We start from the raw sequence: 18563 nt of genomic DNA on the forward strand, positions 1-18563 counted from the left end.
TTTTTTTTTTTTTTTTTTGTAATTCAATTCATTTATAGATTGAATAATTGTAGCCCATTGTTAGAGGGGAAAGGAAATTAAATTTTATCTTCTTCTCTAAGGCTTTTGACTCTAACCTAAGTTATTTTGGAAGGGTATAATTGAGTAATGAAAGGAGTACCTAGGATTAGTTCTTGTCCTAAGTCCTTTACTAAAAGGAAGGAATTTACTAAGCAAATTCTGTCATTAGAGACATGGACTTTTGATCATTTGTATTTAATTTTGAGTTTGTTGTTGTTTGTACCTCTAAGGCCTTCGGTAGTTTTTTTCAAAATACTTGGTAGGTATTAGGCCTTATTGAATGCAATTTTGATCGGCTCCTGTATCTATGAGAGCCTTTAACGTTATTTTGAAATCATAATTTTTAGGGTAACGAGAGCGTACCATTTTTGATATTGAGAAGTGGTGATGGCTCCAACGAAGGAACTTTGAAATCATCTTCGTCCAGGTTTGGTTGCATCGTTTTCCTTTGTTCGGGAAGCCTTTCCTGAAGTTTGAGAATTTCTTGGCGAAGCATATAAGATTCTGATCTGGTTTCAGATCTTAATGTCTGTACTTCTTGTTTGAGATTATTAATCTCTCTTTGTAGGTCTTGAGTAGTGAGTTCTCTCGGTTTTTCAAACCTTTGGAGAACTGATTGAAGTCTGTAGGGATTTCTTACTTCCCTTTCAGATGGCTTAGAGATTGTCATGGCATCTCTAAGTCGTTGAGCAATTTTCGATTGAATTTCTGGATCTTGAACTTCTTCTACCACCTCGAGTAGAATTTCTTGATCCTTTGTAAGGACATTTATGCATCCGTCGACGTTCTTTTTCCTTCTTGCTCTGATTCATATTCTGTGCTAGAATATGAATCGGATTCTTCTTGAAGTTCGAGGATCTCTCCCCCACTGGATTGTTCTGAGTCGGTTAGGACTAATCGTAGTAGCTGATTCTTCAGCTCTTGATCGATATCCAACTCATTGATCTTTCCTCTGATTGGACACTTATTAGCATAATGTCCTTCTTCTCGACATTTGAAGCAAGTTTGTCTTTTCTTTCCTCTATGGATTTTTGTAGGGTATACTTCTTCTTTGAATACGTTGGCTTCTGAGATTGCACGGGTTTATTCCGATACTTATCTCTAGGCGTGTATGAATTAGAAGGCTTTGGATATGTTTTAACTAGAGGTGTACATGGTCCGGGTTGGGTCGGGTTGGGAGATTTTTTTGNTAAAAATAGTTAGTTTAAGAGTATGGTATATAACAAAAATAAAAAATATATAAAAATATTTTAATTGTAATATACTTATTTATAAGCTGCTTTAAACTATTAAAAAAATAAAATGTATATAAATTATGATATAATAATATTACAATAAATAGATAATAAATATTTTATAATTTAGAATATATTTTTAAATTATATATACATATAATTTATCAACATTTGATCTAAATAATTTAAAGTGTTTAATATCTTAAATATAAATATATTAATAAATCTTAAATATAAATATATTAATAAAAAAATTAAATATATTAATAAAACTAGTTATAGGTTAGTTTTTCTAAAGTGTATAATTAAAAATAATAATATAATATAAACGAAACAAAGAAATTAAAAATAAAAACAAATTTATGTATTTAGCTGGCGTCGAAATCAAGCATGAATATTCTTTCACTTGGACTCGGTACCACTCTGAAAAACCCACTAATACAAGAACATTCTTAATATATTTTATATAATTTAATTTGGCTCGGGTCAACCCGAAGGTTTTGCACATGAACTCAAAATCGAACCGATTCAGTTCGGGTTCAGAAAAATGAACCCAAACCCTACCCGAAATGCTAATCCAACCCAACCCAACCCTTATAGTTCAGGTTGTGTTGGTCCGGATTGTCGGGTTGCCGGGTTGAATGTACACCCCTAGTTTTAACCTTTTTTCTTCTGGAGGTTGAGGGAGGTTCTATCCCCTTGCATCTATATTGGTCGCAAAATCTTCCAAGCTCTTTTCTGTTTGATATCGAAGAACTGAGCTTATTTTGAATCTTTGACTCATTACAAAGTCTGAGTCCTTTTTCTATGATGAAGGATGCTATTGATCCGTATGACAAAGTCTGCCATGGAATTGTTCCATTATACTTTGTCTCAAGACCGTCTTTGATCCTTCTTGAAAAGTATTTTGGTAGTCCATTGACAAAATTCTCTTTCCAGAATTNTTATGTATTTAGCTGGCGTCGAAATCAAGCATGAATATTCTTTCACTTGGACTCGGTACCACTCTGAAAAACCCACTAATACAAGAACATTCTTAATATATTTTATATAATTTAATTTGGCTCGGGTCAACCCGAAGGTTTTGCACATGAACTCAAAATCGAACCGATTCAGTTCGGGTTCAGAAAAATGAACCCAAACCCTACCCGAAATGCTAATCCAACCCAACCCAACCCTTATAGTTCAGGTTGTGTTGGTCCGGATTGTCGGGTTGCCGGGTTGAATGTACACCCCTAGTTTTAACCTTTTTTCTTCTGGAGGTTGAGGGAGGTTCTATCCCCTTGCATCTATATTGGTCGCAAAATCTTCCAAGCTCTTTTCTGTTTGATATCGAAGAACTGAGCTTATTTTGAATCTTTGACTCATTACAAAGTCTGAGTCCTTTTTCTATGATGAAGGATGCTATTGATCCGTATGACAAAGTCTGCCATGGAATTGTTCCATTATACTTTGTCTCAAGACCGTCTTTGATCCTTCTTGAAAAGTATTTTGGTAGTCCATTGACAAAATTCTCTTTCCAGAATTCCAACAAACTGTCTGTTTTAATGAGAACTTTGCTGAAATACATGTCTTTGTACCACCTAAAATCGCCTAAGGTAGGGCACTTCAGGTTCATGAGTATTTCGGTGGATCTCTCCTGGTATTTCAGGGGGTCGCCAACAAAGAATTCTATAAGGGTATAAATGAGGGTGTTAGCAGCATCCTCTACCCTTTCATGTTGTACTTGAGTCCTAGTTGATGGACCTTCTTCTTTGATGATTTGAGTAGTTGGCCTAACAACATAGTGGTTTAATATCTGTTGTCAAGTTCCCTCGTCGTGATATTTGTCCCACCAGTCTTTGAGCTACCTCGTAAATCCGGTCACTAAAACTTGAGTTATTTGATGGTCGGATTTATGGCCCTGTAATTTATACGCGCCTGCGGCCATCATCATTTCATTGACAACATTCATTATCAGATAGTTGGACAATCCATCGATATTCCATTCATAGATTGCTAGACCATCGTAATGAGCTTGAGTTTGTAGAGTCTTTTCTTCGAATTGAATATCCGAAAAAGACGGTTGAGGATACCAGTTTTTCTGATTACTGATATTAGTTTGACTTCTCCTAGAGATTCTTTTAATTCGATTGTAGAGAGGTTCTTCCACCTCATTTACAATCTCGTCTTCGAATTCCTGGATTCGTCGTCACTGTTAACGACATTGACAGATGAATCCTGATGTGTTATCCCAGGATTTAGAATTCTATCCAACTTTTCTTCTATTTTGGCCATTGCAGCCTCTTCTTTTGAAATCCTCTTCGTAAATACGTCAAGGTTTGCCGGTCTAAGTATTGGGATTGACTCATCGACTTTCGGTACAGAGCTGCCTGCTTGTTCTTGTAGAGTACCAGAATTCTTCGAGATTTTGCCCTCGATACTCTCAAGCTGGGTGGAGATCGTGGATAAAATCTTGTTTGAATAATTATTTTGATGTGGGATATTCTTGATATCCTTTAGGGTCGGATTACCGTTTTCTAGTCCTTCTAGGATAGTTTTGAAAGGACTGGCTTTGACCTTTTCTCCGTAGTAATTGTCAAAATCAACTTCTTCCAACGGAGGATGGTAGTCTTCCAGCTTCTTTGAGTCAAGGTGCATATTTGCAAAATATTTTCTTCAAACCATTCGAAGAATAGTATGTTTTCTTCTACGGTTTCCATATGAGAATACCACTGAGCTCTTAATTCTATTCGCTCAGCTATCACATACTCCAAATTCTTCTGAACTTCTCTTATCCGCTTCCTGCTTTCTGCACTATCGTTCCTAAAGATTGAGTAACTCCTCTTCCCTCACAAAAATTGAGGCTCTCATACCATCCGAACGCTTAATGCCTCGAGCCCTTACATTTACACGAACTATGTCATCCTAGCTTAATTTACAAATAATGTACATCCAAATTTAGGGAGTACGTCTTAATGTACATCCAAATTTAGGGAGTACGTCTTAATGTACATACAAGTCCATATTCATCAATAATTGTGATGAAGGTGGGAGTCCATATTCATCAATATGGAAAAAGTGAGAAAAACAAAATTATAAAGAAATATAAAAAGTAAAGGAACAAAGATGGCGAGAAGATGTCAGGAGACATATTTCACCTACGAATATTTTTTTTTTAGAGTAGAAGAATTTTTCTCTGAATTTTCAAATTGATATTCAAGAGAGAGCTATCGGCCGATCGATGCTCTCTTTACATCGATGAAGTCCTTTTAGACTTCGGATTTGAACGTAAATTTGAAAAACGTAAACTAAAAGATAAGATCAAATCTCGCAGGACAGGACCCCTGCGAGATTTGCTTTTCTCAAAGTATGAAAAGACCTAAAGCAAACTAATAATTTAAAAGACTAATATTTTACAAAGACAAACACTGATAATTCACATGCGAGTCTTCACGGTGTGACTGACAAGTTTCAATCTTTGTTCTGTCTCTAATAAAGATGTCAGGTTGTAGATTAGATTTTCTTCAGAATTTTTCATATGACTAAGCACTCAAGCTTGCCAACGGACTTACTGCGCTTCTCGCGTCTTACCACCTGGAACACAAGAACTAGTTAGAAGATAAATGACTCTTAGATCGAACTTGGAATCTATGATGGTCACTCTTAGATTCCAAGACGACTCACTCCAGAATTAGCTTGATCAAAACTAATTCAATGAATCGGTTTAAAACATCAAACCTAAAGCAAGGTTTGAAAAATAACACCAAAAGGTATAAAAAAAAAAACACAAAGGTTTTGTTTGTATTCAACAAATGATCCTTAGGCAAGCATGAAGGCCAACAACATAACCCAAATATAATGAAGTTCACTACCAACTACAAATTACAACTACCTATAAAAGCTTGTAAATACAAAGTGAAGAAAATACCCAAACACAAATTGTCTTAATTGTAGTTCAACTACCAAAGGCAAAGTCTTCTAATCACTTTCCAATATCAATCTATTCATTATTTTCTTGATTTAACATGCTAATGCGAGAAAGATTTTTGGGCTCAAAAGTCTTGTATCTTCTTAGTCTTGCTTCTGGTAATTGGTCCTTTGGGTACATGCAAAGGGCCAGAAGTTAAATTCATATCATTAGTATTTTTACATGTTAGTCATATTTTCTAGAATACATCATATGATTTTTTTTATTCTACTGGTTTGTCTTCATATCATAGGTGATGGTTTTAGGAGTTTGTTTACAGCCCTATGCGGCTTAAAGTTCTCTCAAAGTTATGACATAGAGTTCGGTTAGTCCCAATAGACCTGGAAAAACTCCTTAGTACTAGAAGGTAGCAATAGTACAAGGAATGTGAAAACTCCTACATCAGATATCGTGCTGACATACATCCTTTTGATTTTTGCTTAGGTTATTTTTTCATTCACATGATATTATATTAGTTTGATAAGAATACAAATATATGGGGAATTCTTTTTCTGCTTCGTGGAGAGGGGGAACGGATTTGCAACGTAATACTAGTGAAAGACTTACATAAGTGATACAATAGATAACAGCCATGCAAAGTTGTTATTCTTTTCTTTTTTTTTTAACTTTTAACTCAAAGTTTTGATTTGGCATGAGAGTTTGGTATGATTTGGGAGTTTGGTGTTATTGGCAAGGCTCTCATATTTTTCTATGGTTTGGTTCTTATAGTGAGCAATTTCTTAAAGAATGTGATCGGTGGGGCTACGTGTAGTATAGAAATGGTGTCTCATATCTTGCTCATCTTTCTAACAATATTATAGTAATTTTTGTCTTAAATTTATTTCATTTTACTTTCGGTATGCTATCGTATTTATTATTTCTTGGTTTCTAGTGGAGTCAGCAGACACTGGCCTATATTCAAATCTAGTAAAGATTTGAAATCGCAACGTACGTTAAAAGAGAAAATAATTGTGAAACATGGATCACGCTGGCAATCGTAGCCGTGGTCGTGGAACTTATTAACAGAAGCAAACGTCATTTCCCGCCAAAGATTAAAAAAAAAAAAAGAAAAGAAAAGAAAATATAATGAGAAGGAGGGTTATTTAGGGTTAGGAACTTAGAAAATCAGTATTGTTTTCTTAATGAAGGATGTCAATGTTGTTGCTGAGCTCCTCCAGCTTGTTCATCCTCAATTTTTCGCTCTCATTCACCAACTGACAAAATCATTCAAATTTAGCATCAAATATTATATATAATTTTAAGGGAAATAAATAAATGGAAAGAAAAGAAAAGAAAAGAAAAAAAAGATTGACCTCCATTAGTTTGGCTATCAATTCAGATTTCTCCTTGTTCTTCTCGTTTAATAGCTCTAGGACTTCCTTGTATTCTCTCTCCTGGTATCGTATGGACCAAATAAATCAAAATACTTTATTAATTTAACCAATTGTTAAACTTTTTTTTTTTAAAAAAAAAAATCTCATTAAAATACCCTTCAAATAAAAAAAAAATAAAAAATAAAAAATTTGGAGGTATTTTGTAGACAATATATACCATTTATAAGTTTTATTTATTAATTAATTTGGCCTAAAAATTAAGACTTGATATGGGTGTGGTCACGAGAATTATAACATATTGTGAGAAACATCAGTTGGAGAGCGTAACGAAACATTTTTTTTTTAAGGGCGTGGAAACCTGTCTCTAGTAGACACAGGTAGAGGGGAACAAAACATATACATTTTAAAAAGGTAGTTCAAAAGGGAAAGCCCAAATTTGTTAGAAATGGGCTTGAGCCATTACAAATGGTATTTGAGTAAGACACGGGATGGTGTACCAACAAGGACACTAGGCCCTGAAGGAAGGTGGATTGTGAGATCGCCCTGAAGGAAGGTGGATTGTGAGATCCCATATCGATTGGAGAGGGAAACGAGTGCTAGCGCAGACGCTGGGTCTAAAAGTGTGTGGATTGTGAGACCCACTCGGTTGGAGAGGGGAATGAAGTGCTAGCTCGTACGCTGGGTCCAGACGGGGAGTGGATTGTGAGATCCCACGTTATATAACAGAGTGGAAACCTATCCATACCCGAACACACGATGAAGTAGTGTGAAAGAAGAATGGGGAAAATGTTTTGAGAAATTTGATAAAAAAAAAAAAAAATGGATGAAGTTTGGAATTAGGACCTTCTTTTGGCAGGTGATCCCCAATGGCTTCAACTCTTTGTTCACCAAATCAATCTTCTTCCGGATCAACGAAACTTCCTTCCTCATCGGATCCGTCATTCCTTCAAGTTCCTGTGTTCATTTCATTCCAGTTTCTTCTCATCAATTTCAATTCTAACCCTAATCAATGGATTGATTGGAATTGGATACAATCCCACACACTTACTTCGCGGATCTCTGCCAATCGCTTCGTCGCTTCTTCTGCTCGTCCAAGCCGATTCTCCACCTTCTCCCTCATCTCCATCTTCTTCCTCTCGATCTCCTCTTCCTTCGCGCGGAACAGAGCCAACGCCGATCGCGAAAGCTCCTCCTCTTGATCCTCCCTCGCCGGACTCCCAATCGCCTTCTTCACTCTCTGCTGCATCTGCGATTGTTGCGCCTCCCAGCTCTGTTTCTGCGTCGTCATGCCTTCTCTCTCGCAAATGATGATGATGATGATGATGATGATGATTCTCTTTCTCTGTTAGGTGGCTATACGCAAAGCGGCGCAAGGCTTTTAAGGAAGGTATGTTACCCTTCCCTTCCCTACCCTCTGCTTTACCTTATTACTTCTCAACAGACATCGCAATCGATATGAGTTTGACCTAATTCTGCACTCTGCTGTTTTTGTTGTGAAATTTGGAACCAAAATGCACTTATCTTTACTCAAACGCCTCGTTGATTAGACCTGAATTTACAGATTGTTTTTGGAAATCTATAAATATACACTTGAGAAAACAGAGTTACCAAATTGTGATGGAGAGTTTAGTTTTGCTTTGGGTCAAAGAAGTGGAATGTGGTATTGGTTTTGTAGCAATGATTTTTGGGGGTTTCTTCCTAGGAATAGAATTGCAGGTGCTTGGGATTCAAGTTTTGTTGTATTGGAGTGGAGAGTAAGGTGTTGTTGTTACCTGCACTGAGTATGAAATGAATAATGGGAAAAAGCCTTAAGAACTAAGACTGAGTTGGAGAGATGGGTAACAGCAGAGCTGCAAAAAGGCTGCTTCTCTTTCTGTCCCCTTATTATTATTATCATTACTTTGCTTACTTGCAACAAAGATCTCTCACCTTTTCCTTTTCCTTTTCCTTTTCTTTTTCCCATTTTGAATTCATTCCTGTTCTTATCAACACCTTTCTTTTAGCTCCTTGCAAGGAATCTGTCACCAAACCCTTCGTTGTCTTGCTGCTGTTTTCTGAAGAGTTCTCTGTTTCTTCAAATTGTTATCCCAACAGATATAAATATTAATGTTATTGTAATCCCATATTGGTTGGAAATGGGAGTGAAGCATTCCTTATAACGGTGTGGAAACCATACGTAACGGGCGAAAGTAGACAATATTTGCTAGCAATGAGCTTGGGCTGTTATAAATGGTATTAGAGCCAGACACCAAGCGATGTGCTAGTGAGAATGCTAGCCCTAAGGAGGGGAGGATTGTGAGATCTCACATTGGTTTGAGAGAGGAACGAAGCATCTCTTATAAGAGTGTGGAAACCTCTTCCTAGTAGACACATTTTAAAACTGTGAGGCTAACGGCGATACGTAACGGGTCAAAGCGGACAATGTCTACGAGTAGTAGGCTTGAGAGGTGAGCATTGCTCAGACAATTGGCTTAAGTGAGCTTAGTAGAAAATTCTCCCTCGATAGAAAGAGGACATAATCAATAAGATTCTAGTAAGAGAGGTTTTTTTTTTTTTTTTTTTTTTTNNNNTTTTTTTTTTTTTTTTTTTTTTTTAACCCAAGTATCTTCGCATTAGAGGTAAGATTCAATTCGTCAACCATTTTTTTAAACAAATGTGGGGTAAGAGATTGGACCTTCGACTTTAGTGAAAATAATAAGTCACATCTATTGAGTTATGTTTAGATTTAGCATTCAAATATTCGCAACGTATAATAAGAAAATTTACGATACCTTAACCTTACATGTTTTTGTTGAGTTGTTGGTAATAAAAGAGTTGAACACTGAAATATTATATGCTTGATGATGCGAAGATAGATTGGGTTTAGCTAACGTTGAATTGCCTATTCCCAATACTTTGTCAACTTTGTGGTTGTTTAGTTGGGAGAAGTGAAGCTTCAACAGCTATTTGGATTTGGTCGGAACCTAACGGAATTTTGGAGTTCTATCATTACAAGTTGGAAGAAAAATCCAAAGTTTGGGGTGCTGCGTCTTTCTCACTTAATGGATTAACTTAGCTCGTAAATGTTCCATTTAAAATTATGAGTGTTTTACTTGTATTAGTACAGTCCTTTTCAACTTTGTTGAAGTGATATGCACGTAATTACTAATCGCGTAATTACTAATCGTGTATGAGTATTGAAGAATGGGTTGTTTTAAGCATAAGGGTCATCCCTTCTTACAAAATGAACCAACGGTCCAAATATGTCACAATATGGATTTGATGAGAATGCCACAATATGGTTGTACTGATCAGATGTAGATTCTAAAATTTCAAGTACTTCTATAATTTCGGACAAAATTGTAAGATATACTGACGCGTCTCTTCAAATAATTTCTTCACTGTAAAGAAAAAACGAATTAGTTTAAAGTTTCCAATCAACTTATAACAATCACCTTCAGATCAAAAGAAGCAACCAACCTTGTCACAGCCATCAATATATATTAATTTATTTTGGATTGTTGTAATTTTCATCATTAAATATTCTTTCCGTACCATCTATGCCACCCAATAATTTTAATAAAAAGCAATTCAAATCATTAAATATTCTTTCCGTACCATCTACCTCTTGAAGTTCAAATCTTCATAGATCGTCAATAAAAAGAAAAACTACGAAATCCATGGTCCAAGGAGGATCACATCTGCCTTGGACAAGAGACTAAAAGTATTGGAAACATTTGATTATCATCAATCAATACAAGTGAGCTTCCAATATGGATATTAAATAAAGTCATGCTTTTGCAATGCGAAACAAAATCAATCCCCACTGGCACATCCCCTGCAACCACAATGCACACACTCCACCACTTTCTCTTCTCTCAAGTGTTTCGGGACTCGGCAGACACACGTCGTGCCGAAGTTATGGTCCCGGGGCTGTATGCAACGGAGGCAACAGAGACGCTCATATCCGGGCTGTATTTTCAACAGGAGTTTGTTTAGATACCAATCTGAACTATCATAAATATTAAATATCACCAATGCAAGATTCAAACACTGGTGAAACGAATGGTCAGTTAATGAACGACCATCAATTCAAATTCTAGATTAAGAATTTAGAGATTAAGAATTCTCACTATTTCTTAGATTCATGGACTCAATTCAATTAAGTGAGATCTTTCATTCACTTTTTGAACGTTTTATAAAACAGTAAGACTTCCGGAATTAGAGTATCCTTCTTTCACGCAATTCACAGGGTTCAACATGCAATCAATATTTCACAATCAAGGGTGTAGTACTATTTGTAGTAGCAGTACTTATATATCGTATTAACAATCGGAAGATGGTCGAAAGAAAAAATCTCTACTTGACAGGGTTTCTTCCTATACCTATGAATTTCGTCGGACCCAGAAATGATGCATTGGAAGAATCTTTTGGCTCTTCCAAGCACAGACACACACATTCAATCAAATTAAGGATAATCCCCATAGTTAAGCAGGGGATTGATAAAGAAAACTCAGGGAAATTGTCTTGTTTAAGTCTTGTTCACTTGGAATCCATAAGGGGAAAAATAAATTTGTTGGACTGAAACTATATTTATGATGAAGTGGTTTGGGTATGAATGAATACCTTTTTCCATTTAGCAATGAGGTTGGCATCTGCATAGCCTTGTTCTAAGCAGAACTCATAGAGCTCCCTGGATATTTCACTCCTTTTGTGGAAAAGGTCAAAAATGTATCGACTCCTTTGATGTGAAATCTTGAAAATAGGCCACAATGCTTCACACTTCCGCTTCCCATCCTGCGGATCAATTTCAGCTGCAAAACAACACAAAAATAACCCTAAAAACATCACAAAAGAAAGAAAAGGAACTTGAGAATAAACAATATAATCAATCCACAGCTAAGCTTCGTCGTTTAAGGCACCAGCAATTGTAAAGCTATATTGACCAAACCTTCTCTCATTTTAGAATCGAGCTCTCGTAGGGTTGGCTCAATCAATTCCCATCCATTTGGGTATTTGATCTTGCTGGTCTTCACTTTAGGCATTTCTCCAACTCCTGCAGATTCAACGAAGATGAACAACGCGAAAACAGCAGCTTCAGAGTAGCAATATGCAGATTAAACGAAGATGAACAATGCGAAAACAACAGAGCTTCAGAGTAGCAATGTGCAGATTAAACAAAGATGAACAATGCGAAAACAGCAGAGCTTCAGAGTAGCAATGTGCAGATTAAACGAAGATGAACAATGCGAAAACAACAGAGCTTTAGAGTAGCAATGTGCAGATTAAACAAAGATGAACAATGCGAAAACAGCAGAGCTTCAGAGTAGCAATGTGCAGATTAAACGAAGATGAACAACGCGAAAACAACAGAGCTTTAGAGTAGCAATGTGCAGATTAAACAAAGATGAACAATGCGAAAACAGCAGAGCTTCAGAGTAGCAATGTGCAGATTAAACGAAGATGAACAACGCGAAAACAACAGAGCTTTAGAGTAGCAATGTGCAGATTAAACAAAGATGAACAATGCGAAAACAGCAGAGCTTCAGAGTAGCAATGTGCAGATTAAACGAAGATGAACAACGCGAAAACAGCAGATCTTCAGAGTAGCAATTTCATCAAATATTAAACATACGCACAGAACCGTTCATTCGACAAGTTTTATGGCTACGCGAAATTCCACAAAGAATTAAGTGCAGAAAAATCTACCAATTATGACCAAGTAAAGTGGAAAAACATAAGAATGTTAATGCTTCAATCGAAACCAGATTTGTAGTCCAAACCTTATACACTCTTTGTGAAATCGTAATGTGAAAAGATTTAGGGTTTCGTAGTTTAGAGAAGGCAGAGTATGAAGGAATTACCTGAAGTTGAGAGTCTGTAAGAAGTTCGTCCGAGATTTGAAGGTTGTATTTGCAAGTACAATGGAAATGGGAGATCGATAGCAGACTTTGGAGTTGATCTTCAATAACACGATGAGGCTTTTACCCAAAGTACAGGAAGCAAACAACTCAAAGAACTTCTTCAATTATTCAGTTTTAATTCAATTTAGTCTTCTTTTTTTTTTTTTTCTTTTTTTTCTTTTTTTCATATTATTTACCAATATGTTTATAAGTTAAAAGGTTGATTTTTCCCTAAAAATGCTTAAATTTATGATACCCTAAAAATGTGAACTGAATAAGCTGGATGGGCGCTTATTGAGAGTTGTCGTTTTGCTTGTCTGGACGTGAGGGTCACAACCTACCCTTTTCATAGTATGGTTGTCACATTCTCTCCAACTTAAATTAGTTATCGTCTTTGATGACTTTCTCAAGGAACAATCGTGATTGAATTGGATGATTTATTATTATTATTATTGTTATTTCAGATAACATTTATGGTTGAAATTTGGCTAATTCAGTTCTTGACCAATTCATACACCTCCAAAGTTAATAGGACGTAAGTTTTGTAAAAAAAATCAACTTCAAAAGACCAAGTTTAGATTTGGGAGGTAAGCATTGACCACAACTTCTTCGGATTAGATCAAGAAGATGATGACGTGGCTGGTTCAATAAAAGCAATATGTCATGCTTCAATTGACTCAACCATAGTTTTTCTCAAATTTACCATGGCTAGCTCTTGTAACAATACTAATGGTTCTTGAAAGCTTGCTCACTAAGGAAATACCGAAGAAAATTTGAGGAAAATTGACCTTAGGAAGGACTTGATTGAGCCCCTGAGCACACCCAAATAAGTAAATAACTACATTGAATATACTTATATAGGGATCACTTGGAATTGACCTAGAACACCAAAAACCAAACTTAAAAGACCTAAAATTGATGGTTAACTCGAGAACTACCTAATAAGCCCTACAACTTATGCCACTCAGACTACTACTCAGATCTACCTTATGCCCTAACTTGCCTTAAATTTCCTAATACACGATACATCTATCCTGATCATATGTTTTCCATACTTTGGATGGGATGTCTTGCCCAGATTCTTTGCAGCATGCCCTAATTTACATGATGTCAAAATATAGACTATGTCAGGGGAGACACAGAAATGTCGAGGCAACCATGGGCCAATTTTGGATTTCGAATCCTGATTCAATCTTGAACATGGGTATCTACTCAGGCATATTATTAACTAACCTTGTGACCTAGTAGGTCTTTCAGATGAGTGTTTTAAGAGTAGGACTAGGGTTATGCATTGTGAATGGAGTGGATGTGGACAGCTTGATGGAATTCCCTCTCCTTAAATTTGTCCAAAGGCGAGGGATCATACAAGTGTATACATCAAGACTAAGCACTAGACTGATGGAACTGATGGAACTTTATGAATCTAGTATCCATAACTTAAGGCTAAAGTTCTTTGAACAGAAACCATGTCAGGTTTAGAGTATAATATCTTAGCATCAGTCATGGACACAATCAAGGGCTATAAGTACTTACTGGGTTATACTCAATTTAGTTTTACATGTTTTTCTTCAAGTAGCGACGAGACGTGAATCTAGAGTAGATGCTATAGAAAGTCAAACCTAGGTTCAAAAGCCTCCGCTAGTTTTATGTCATTTTGTCCAGATTTTATTTTGTATTTTGTTCCCCTTTATATGTATTTAAACTTAAACTCTATTTTGGATATTATAAATATATATATTTGGTATGTTTTATGTTTTCAAATCTCCTTGTTCTGTTGCTTTAAAGAATCTTTTTTTTTTACCCTAATTTTACTATATTGAGTCCGCTCACATTGCAATTTATACTTCAGGCAGTTTAGAAATTAGGTCTCGAAAGTCGATTTGGTCTCTGTGTTCTAAGAAATCCTATCACGAACCAATTATTAAAAGGAGTTCGAGAAGCGATCGAAATAACAAAAAAAAAAAAAAAAAAAAAAAAAAAAAAAAAAAAAAAANAAGAAAGAAAAAAGGCAAGTTGAAGAAGTTATTAGGTCAAGAGCCTCGGGTCTAGACCTTAGGTTCGAGAACCAAATAAAACTCTAGATCTCAGCTTCAAGAGCCCACATGAAGACACTAGCCCTTTATCGACCTATGCTTGAATAGAACTTCTAACGCAACCCAAATGTCAACATGTGCGCACTCCCTCCATCTGTAGCTAGCGTACGACTCAGCTCGACAATTTTCCCTCGGCTTAGACGATTTATTAGGCTTGATTTGGAATTTTTTTACCCCCACCTATCATTTTGAAGAATTTTTTGATATATTCAGGAGCGCTTGAGGCCAGTATGGTTACTATTTAGCCAATTTAAAATATTCAGAGTTGACTTTGGATCGAATAGGAGAGTTAAGTGATTTAATTCCTGAGAGATGTCCTAATTATGATGTCGGGGAACTCCATAGGTGAAGTTGGACTTCTACAAGCATAATCAAACTAATGTCGACTAATGATATTTAGTGACTTCCGGTTAGGCCAATGAGATAAGTGATCTTACTATTGAAACGCCTTCAGACTAGGTTGGATGAATTGTTTGTTGCATGAATAACACGTACATTATAACTTATTTGCGTGTTATTACTTGTATGATGTGGTGTTTATGAACTTCCTGTAATGTTCTTCTAGTATGTCAATCCGTATATACTATGATATCTTGTTCATGTTATGCCTATAAGACACTTGATGAATTATGTATGATAAGGAAGGTTATGTCGTGAAAAATATGGAAGTATGATGTGCATTATACCTATGTATCATAATTTGAAAATGTGGGACCTCATACATAATGTATATCACGAGCACAAGAAACTTTTCCAGTATGTTTTGTACAAACGCATACCCCTTGATATGATCTGCACTCCTTTTTTTCCTTTTGTTTTTAGTAGTGTGAATGTGCACTAGCCCATAGTCAGACCTAAGAAGTAATAAGAGTTTTGCCTAATATGTTCATGTGCATGCATTAACCATGTATAAATAAGTACTACGCATTCAACCCTACTCATAAAAGAAAGTAGAGTCCAACGAATATTTACAAAAAGTAGGTTCCACCATGAACCATGATTGCATATGATTGCATTTTCCAATCCCTTAAGAGTCGGATCACTTAAATATTTTTAAATACTTTAGCCACATTAGGTAAAGGCAAGAGAGGACTAGAGAAGACTACGCCTAAAAAGAGCTCCTGCAGCGTCGTTGTGATCTTCAAAAGGGGCTAGGTTAGTGAGGATTCAATGAGTAAGCCTTGTGGGAGGGGCTCGATGCCTCCGATAGAATGCTTCAGACTATAGCCTCGAGAGAAGCTAGGTTGATTGCGTCATGGTTAAGAATATCAATACCGTGAAATAGATTTGAGGTGATTTTGATGTTAGGGGTAGGATATTTGCAAGTCATATCAAGATGTAAAATTTTTAAATGTATCCGTCCCAAAGCCTTGAGGTTCCTTTCTTGAGGTTGTCTTGTCGACATGGTTAACATGCTCGTGCTCGGACGCTTTACTCCTGCAGATGTTGTATTCATGTATATATACATCCATGTTCGGAGGTTGGAGTTCAAAAACATTCTTATCTAAATATCGTGTGGAATAAAAATTTATATTTAAAATTATGTACACATCTTATGGTAAACCATCGATACATCTAAACTCAAATCAAATGTTTGGTGTGATGTTGACCAAGAAGATGTCCAACCTATTGAAGATTATGGTGAATCTTCTCTCAAAGAAGAAGACTGACCGGAGACCAACATGTGGTACTTAGACAACGAAGCAAGCAACCAACAAAATTTGAGAACGAGCAAATTTTAAGGAGCATGATGAGAAGCTCATTGGAAATTTGAAGTTTGGCAACAGAATCAATTGTACTAATCCAAGGCAAAGGATCCATCTCGTTTCAAAGCAAGAACGACGACCAATGTCTACTCACCAAGGTATATTATATCGCAAGTTTGAAGAGTAATATTATCAGGCTTGATCAGATGACAGAAAAAGGTAACAACGTGGAGTTGGCTGGCACACAAATGGGCTAGTTACTGAGTTTTTGTAAGCGCTCCATGTTTTTTATGTTTTTTTAAGAATATTTTAAAAATAAAATATAAAATAATATAAGGTATTTTTATTTTTTTTTAAAGTTTAAAGATATTATATATATATATTAAATTTAGGTGTATTATTGAAATTTTTTTAAATAAATAAGAAAATGGTAGAAAAATATAATGAAATAATATTTATTTACACCATAATGTAAATATAATAACGGATTCTTTTGCTTCTCTTCCACTATGTATTAACCTTGACTCCTCTATTGCTTCGTAGCGACTTTATAACGACTTCAACAATAATGTAACAGATTTAATTCTCTCTAACTTCCTCTTTTTTTCTTTTTTCTTTTTTATTTCTTTTTCAATTTTAAAATCTATTTTCTAAACTTCATTTTTTTCACTATAAATACAGGTTCCCCTCCCCAAGTCTCAGCAACCGAGTCTTCTGATTTTGAGAAAGCGAAAACTCAAGAACAATCCAAAGAACTTCTCACAATGTCTGCATCGACTTCCTCATCCGCACCTGCACCCGCACCTGCATCCGGTTCTTCAACCGCTTCGGATCATCCTCAGAGACATATGATCCGGAAGTTCATCCAGGCTTTGCGCGAACAAGTGAGATCTTCTTCAATGTTTCAATCTCTGTTCTGATTCGTATTTCTTTGGCCGTTCTTGAGTTCAAGTTTATGAGTTTCGGTGTTTCTGCCAGGGATTTCTTGACGATAACTTCAATAACCAGATGAATCTTCACGAGAATCGAAATTCCTTGGCTACATTCTGCGGTGACGCCGAACCTAAACTCGATAGAGTTGAAAAACTTCTGTAATTATTCGCCTCCTTAAACGCTTTGCGTTTTATCGCTGCCTAATTCTGTTTTTTTCTCAAATCTTTTCAACTTTATATTTTCTAGTGCAAGAGAGACTGTGGAATTTGATACTGTGAGTAACCTCATGGAATCGCTCAAGACCAAGGCCGCTGGGTAACGCGCTCCACTCAATTTTACTTTTAGTGTTTATGAGAATCGAATCGCCAGTAACAATTGGAAGTTTCAAAATCTCCTTTGCCCTAACGTAATTGTTGCTGTGGTAGAATCATGAATAAGAATTTCTAGTGACTGTTTTCTTTCTCTAAAGGTTTTAATAATAATCATTGTTCTTTCTGTTACATTGAAAAGTGATTTTGGCGACACAATTTATTCGGAAGATTGTTATGAAAACAGCGCGTAACGAATGGACGGTGGTGTGTGTGTGTGTGTGTTGACAGGGTTGGTGGTAAGCGATTGTCAACTGCTTGTGCTGAGATGCAAGATTTGTGCACTGATAACAACGCTGAACCGTAATGACAAACAAGTGTTTCTTACCTTAATTTAGGCATTAATTCTTCGTATTTTGGATAATCGTCTAAAGAACATGAGGTTTTTGACTTGTTTGCAGTTTACAAGAAGCCTACAGGAAGGTCACCTGGGAATACTATGTTTTACGCGACTGCTTCCACCACATTCTGCAGGTACTACTACTTCACCCTTTCCTTTTCAAGGATTAGTTTACTTATTTCTTGAAAATTGGTCATGAATTTGGCAAAATTGTTGGAATTAGGCGGAGAGGGCAATCCAAATGAGCACAGAAGAATGAAGAAACCAAGATTTGGAGTAGTAGGCTAATAAATAAACGCATGTATGCGTCGTTAGTATGGAAGGAAGGGTATTATTCCAGAAAGGCTTGCTTAGTTACATTTGTTTTGTTTTGTGTTTTGTAAACAAGCTTGTATGGACAAACATATTATACTTCCAACAATTCTAATCGAAAATTCTATACCTCTTATATTCTCACTTCTGATTAGCCATTATTTCTTGAAGTTAGTTCTTAATCTTGCAACTAAAATTAAGGATTAATCTGCCTCATATTCTACTAATTTTAATCCATTGAAACAATGTATAAACTCCATAATTTTGATAAAATAATAACTTAAAATTTTGTAAGATAAAACAACCTAAAATAATTTATTTATTAGACATTTTTTAAAATTCACAAATATT

General features: G+C 35.8%; 3 protein-coding genes and 1 long non-coding RNA gene across 6 annotated transcripts; 2 read left to right on the forward strand and 2 right to left on the reverse strand.

The window, feature by feature from the left end:
- Window positions 1–6213: 6213 nt before the first annotated feature.
- Window positions 6214–8692, reverse strand: LOC111783139 (probable DNA double-strand break repair Rad50 ATPase). The gene is made up of 4 exons (XM_023664038.1): window positions 7627–8692; window positions 7422–7532; window positions 6558–6638; window positions 6214–6458 (listed from the first exon to the last, which is right to left on the reverse strand). Exons 1-4 carry the CDS (start codon window positions 7864–7866, stop codon window positions 6384–6386), a joined length of 507 nt encoding a protein of 168 aa, XP_023519806.1. The 5' UTR covers window positions 7867–8692; the 3' UTR covers window positions 6214–6383.
- LOC111783143 lies at window positions 7877–9912 on the forward strand. Its single transcript, XR_002813295.1, has 2 exons — window positions 7877–7965; window positions 9497–9912. It is a non-coding gene; the product is annotated as an uncharacterized LOC111783143 (long non-coding RNA).
- Window positions 9913–10179: 267 nt separating this feature from the next.
- Window positions 10180–12586, reverse strand: LOC111783141 (protein BUD31 homolog 1-like). Of its 2 annotated transcripts, none has more exons than XM_023664041.1 (4): window positions 12422–12586; window positions 11509–11613; window positions 11184–11371; window positions 10180–10529 (listed from the first exon to the last, which is right to left on the reverse strand). In XM_023664041.1, the coding sequence occupies exons 2-4, from the start codon at window positions 11600–11602 to the stop codon at window positions 10374–10376; spliced, it is 438 nt and encodes a 145-aa protein (XP_023519809.1). In that variant the 5' UTR covers window positions 11603–11613; window positions 12422–12586; the 3' UTR covers window positions 10180–10373. The 2 variants fall into 2 exon arrangements, with proteins under 2 accessions (XP_023519809.1, XP_023519810.1); XM_023664042.1 differs by having other exon boundaries at window positions 11509–11652; window positions 12422–12585.
- A 4362-nt stretch (window positions 12587–16948) lies between these two features.
- Window positions 16949–18343, forward strand: LOC111783140 (histidine-containing phosphotransfer protein 2-like). Of its 2 annotated transcripts, XM_023664039.1 has the most exons (6): window positions 16952–17143; window positions 17238–17350; window positions 17439–17507; window positions 17792–17863; window positions 17962–18034; window positions 18124–18343. In XM_023664039.1, the coding sequence occupies exons 1-6, from the start codon at window positions 17024–17026 to the stop codon at window positions 18157–18159; spliced, it is 483 nt and encodes a 160-aa protein (XP_023519807.1). In that variant the 5' UTR covers window positions 16952–17023; the 3' UTR covers window positions 18160–18343. The 2 variants fall into 2 exon arrangements, with proteins under 2 accessions (XP_023519808.1, XP_023519807.1); XM_023664040.1 differs by lacking the exon at window positions 17792–17863 and having other exon boundaries at window positions 16949–17143.
- The last annotated feature ends 220 nt before the right edge of the window (window positions 18344–18563 follow it).

The sequence above is a fragment of the Cucurbita pepo genome, chromosome LG20 (assembly GCF_002806865.2).
Source record: "Cucurbita pepo subsp. pepo cultivar mu-cu-16 chromosome LG20, ASM280686v2, whole genome shotgun sequence".
Classification (NCBI taxonomy): Eukaryota; Viridiplantae; Streptophyta; class Magnoliopsida; order Cucurbitales; family Cucurbitaceae; genus Cucurbita; species Cucurbita pepo.

What these genes read in the sequence shown, in the direction of transcription:
- LOC111783139 (XM_023664038.1), bottom strand. Translation starts at nt 7,866, where the DNA reads ATGACGACGCAGAAACAGAGCTGGGAGGCGCAACAATCGCAGATGCAG. An exon ending in GGATCACCTGCCAAAAGAAG is followed by an intron (nt 6,639 to 7,421) that starts GTCCTAATTCCA and finishes ATACGATACCAG; the next exon opens with GAGAGAGAATACAAGGAAGT. An exon ending in TGATAGCCAAACTAATGGAG is followed by an intron (nt 6,459 to 6,557) that starts GTCAATCTTTTT and finishes TGATTTTGTCAG; the next exon opens with TTGGTGAATGAGAGCGAAAA.
- LOC111783140 (XM_023664039.1), top strand. Translation starts at nt 17,024, where the DNA reads ATGTCTGCATCGACTTCCTCATCCGCACCTGCACCCGCACCTGCATCC. An exon ending in ACTGATAACAACGCTGAACC is followed by an intron (nt 17,864 to 17,961) that starts GTAATGACAAAC and finishes ACTTGTTTGCAG; the next exon opens with TTTACAAGAAGCCTACAGGA. An exon ending in GCTTCCACCACATTCTGCAG is followed by an intron (nt 18,035 to 18,123) that starts GTACTACTACTT and finishes TGTTGGAATTAG; the next exon opens with GCGGAGAGGGCAATCCAAAT.
- LOC111783141 (XM_023664041.1), bottom strand. Translation starts at nt 11,602, where the DNA reads ATGCCTAAAGTGAAGACCAGCAAGATCAAATACCCAAATGGATGGGAA. An exon ending in CGATTCTAAAATGAGAGAAG is followed by an intron (nt 11,372 to 11,508) that starts GTTTGGTCAATA and finishes GTTGTTTTGCAG; the next exon opens with CTGAAATTGATCCGCAGGAT. An exon ending in TCATTGCTAAATGGAAAAAG is followed by an intron (nt 10,530 to 11,183) that starts GTATTCATTCAT and finishes TTGAAAATACAG; the next exon opens with CCCGGATATGAGCGTCTCTG.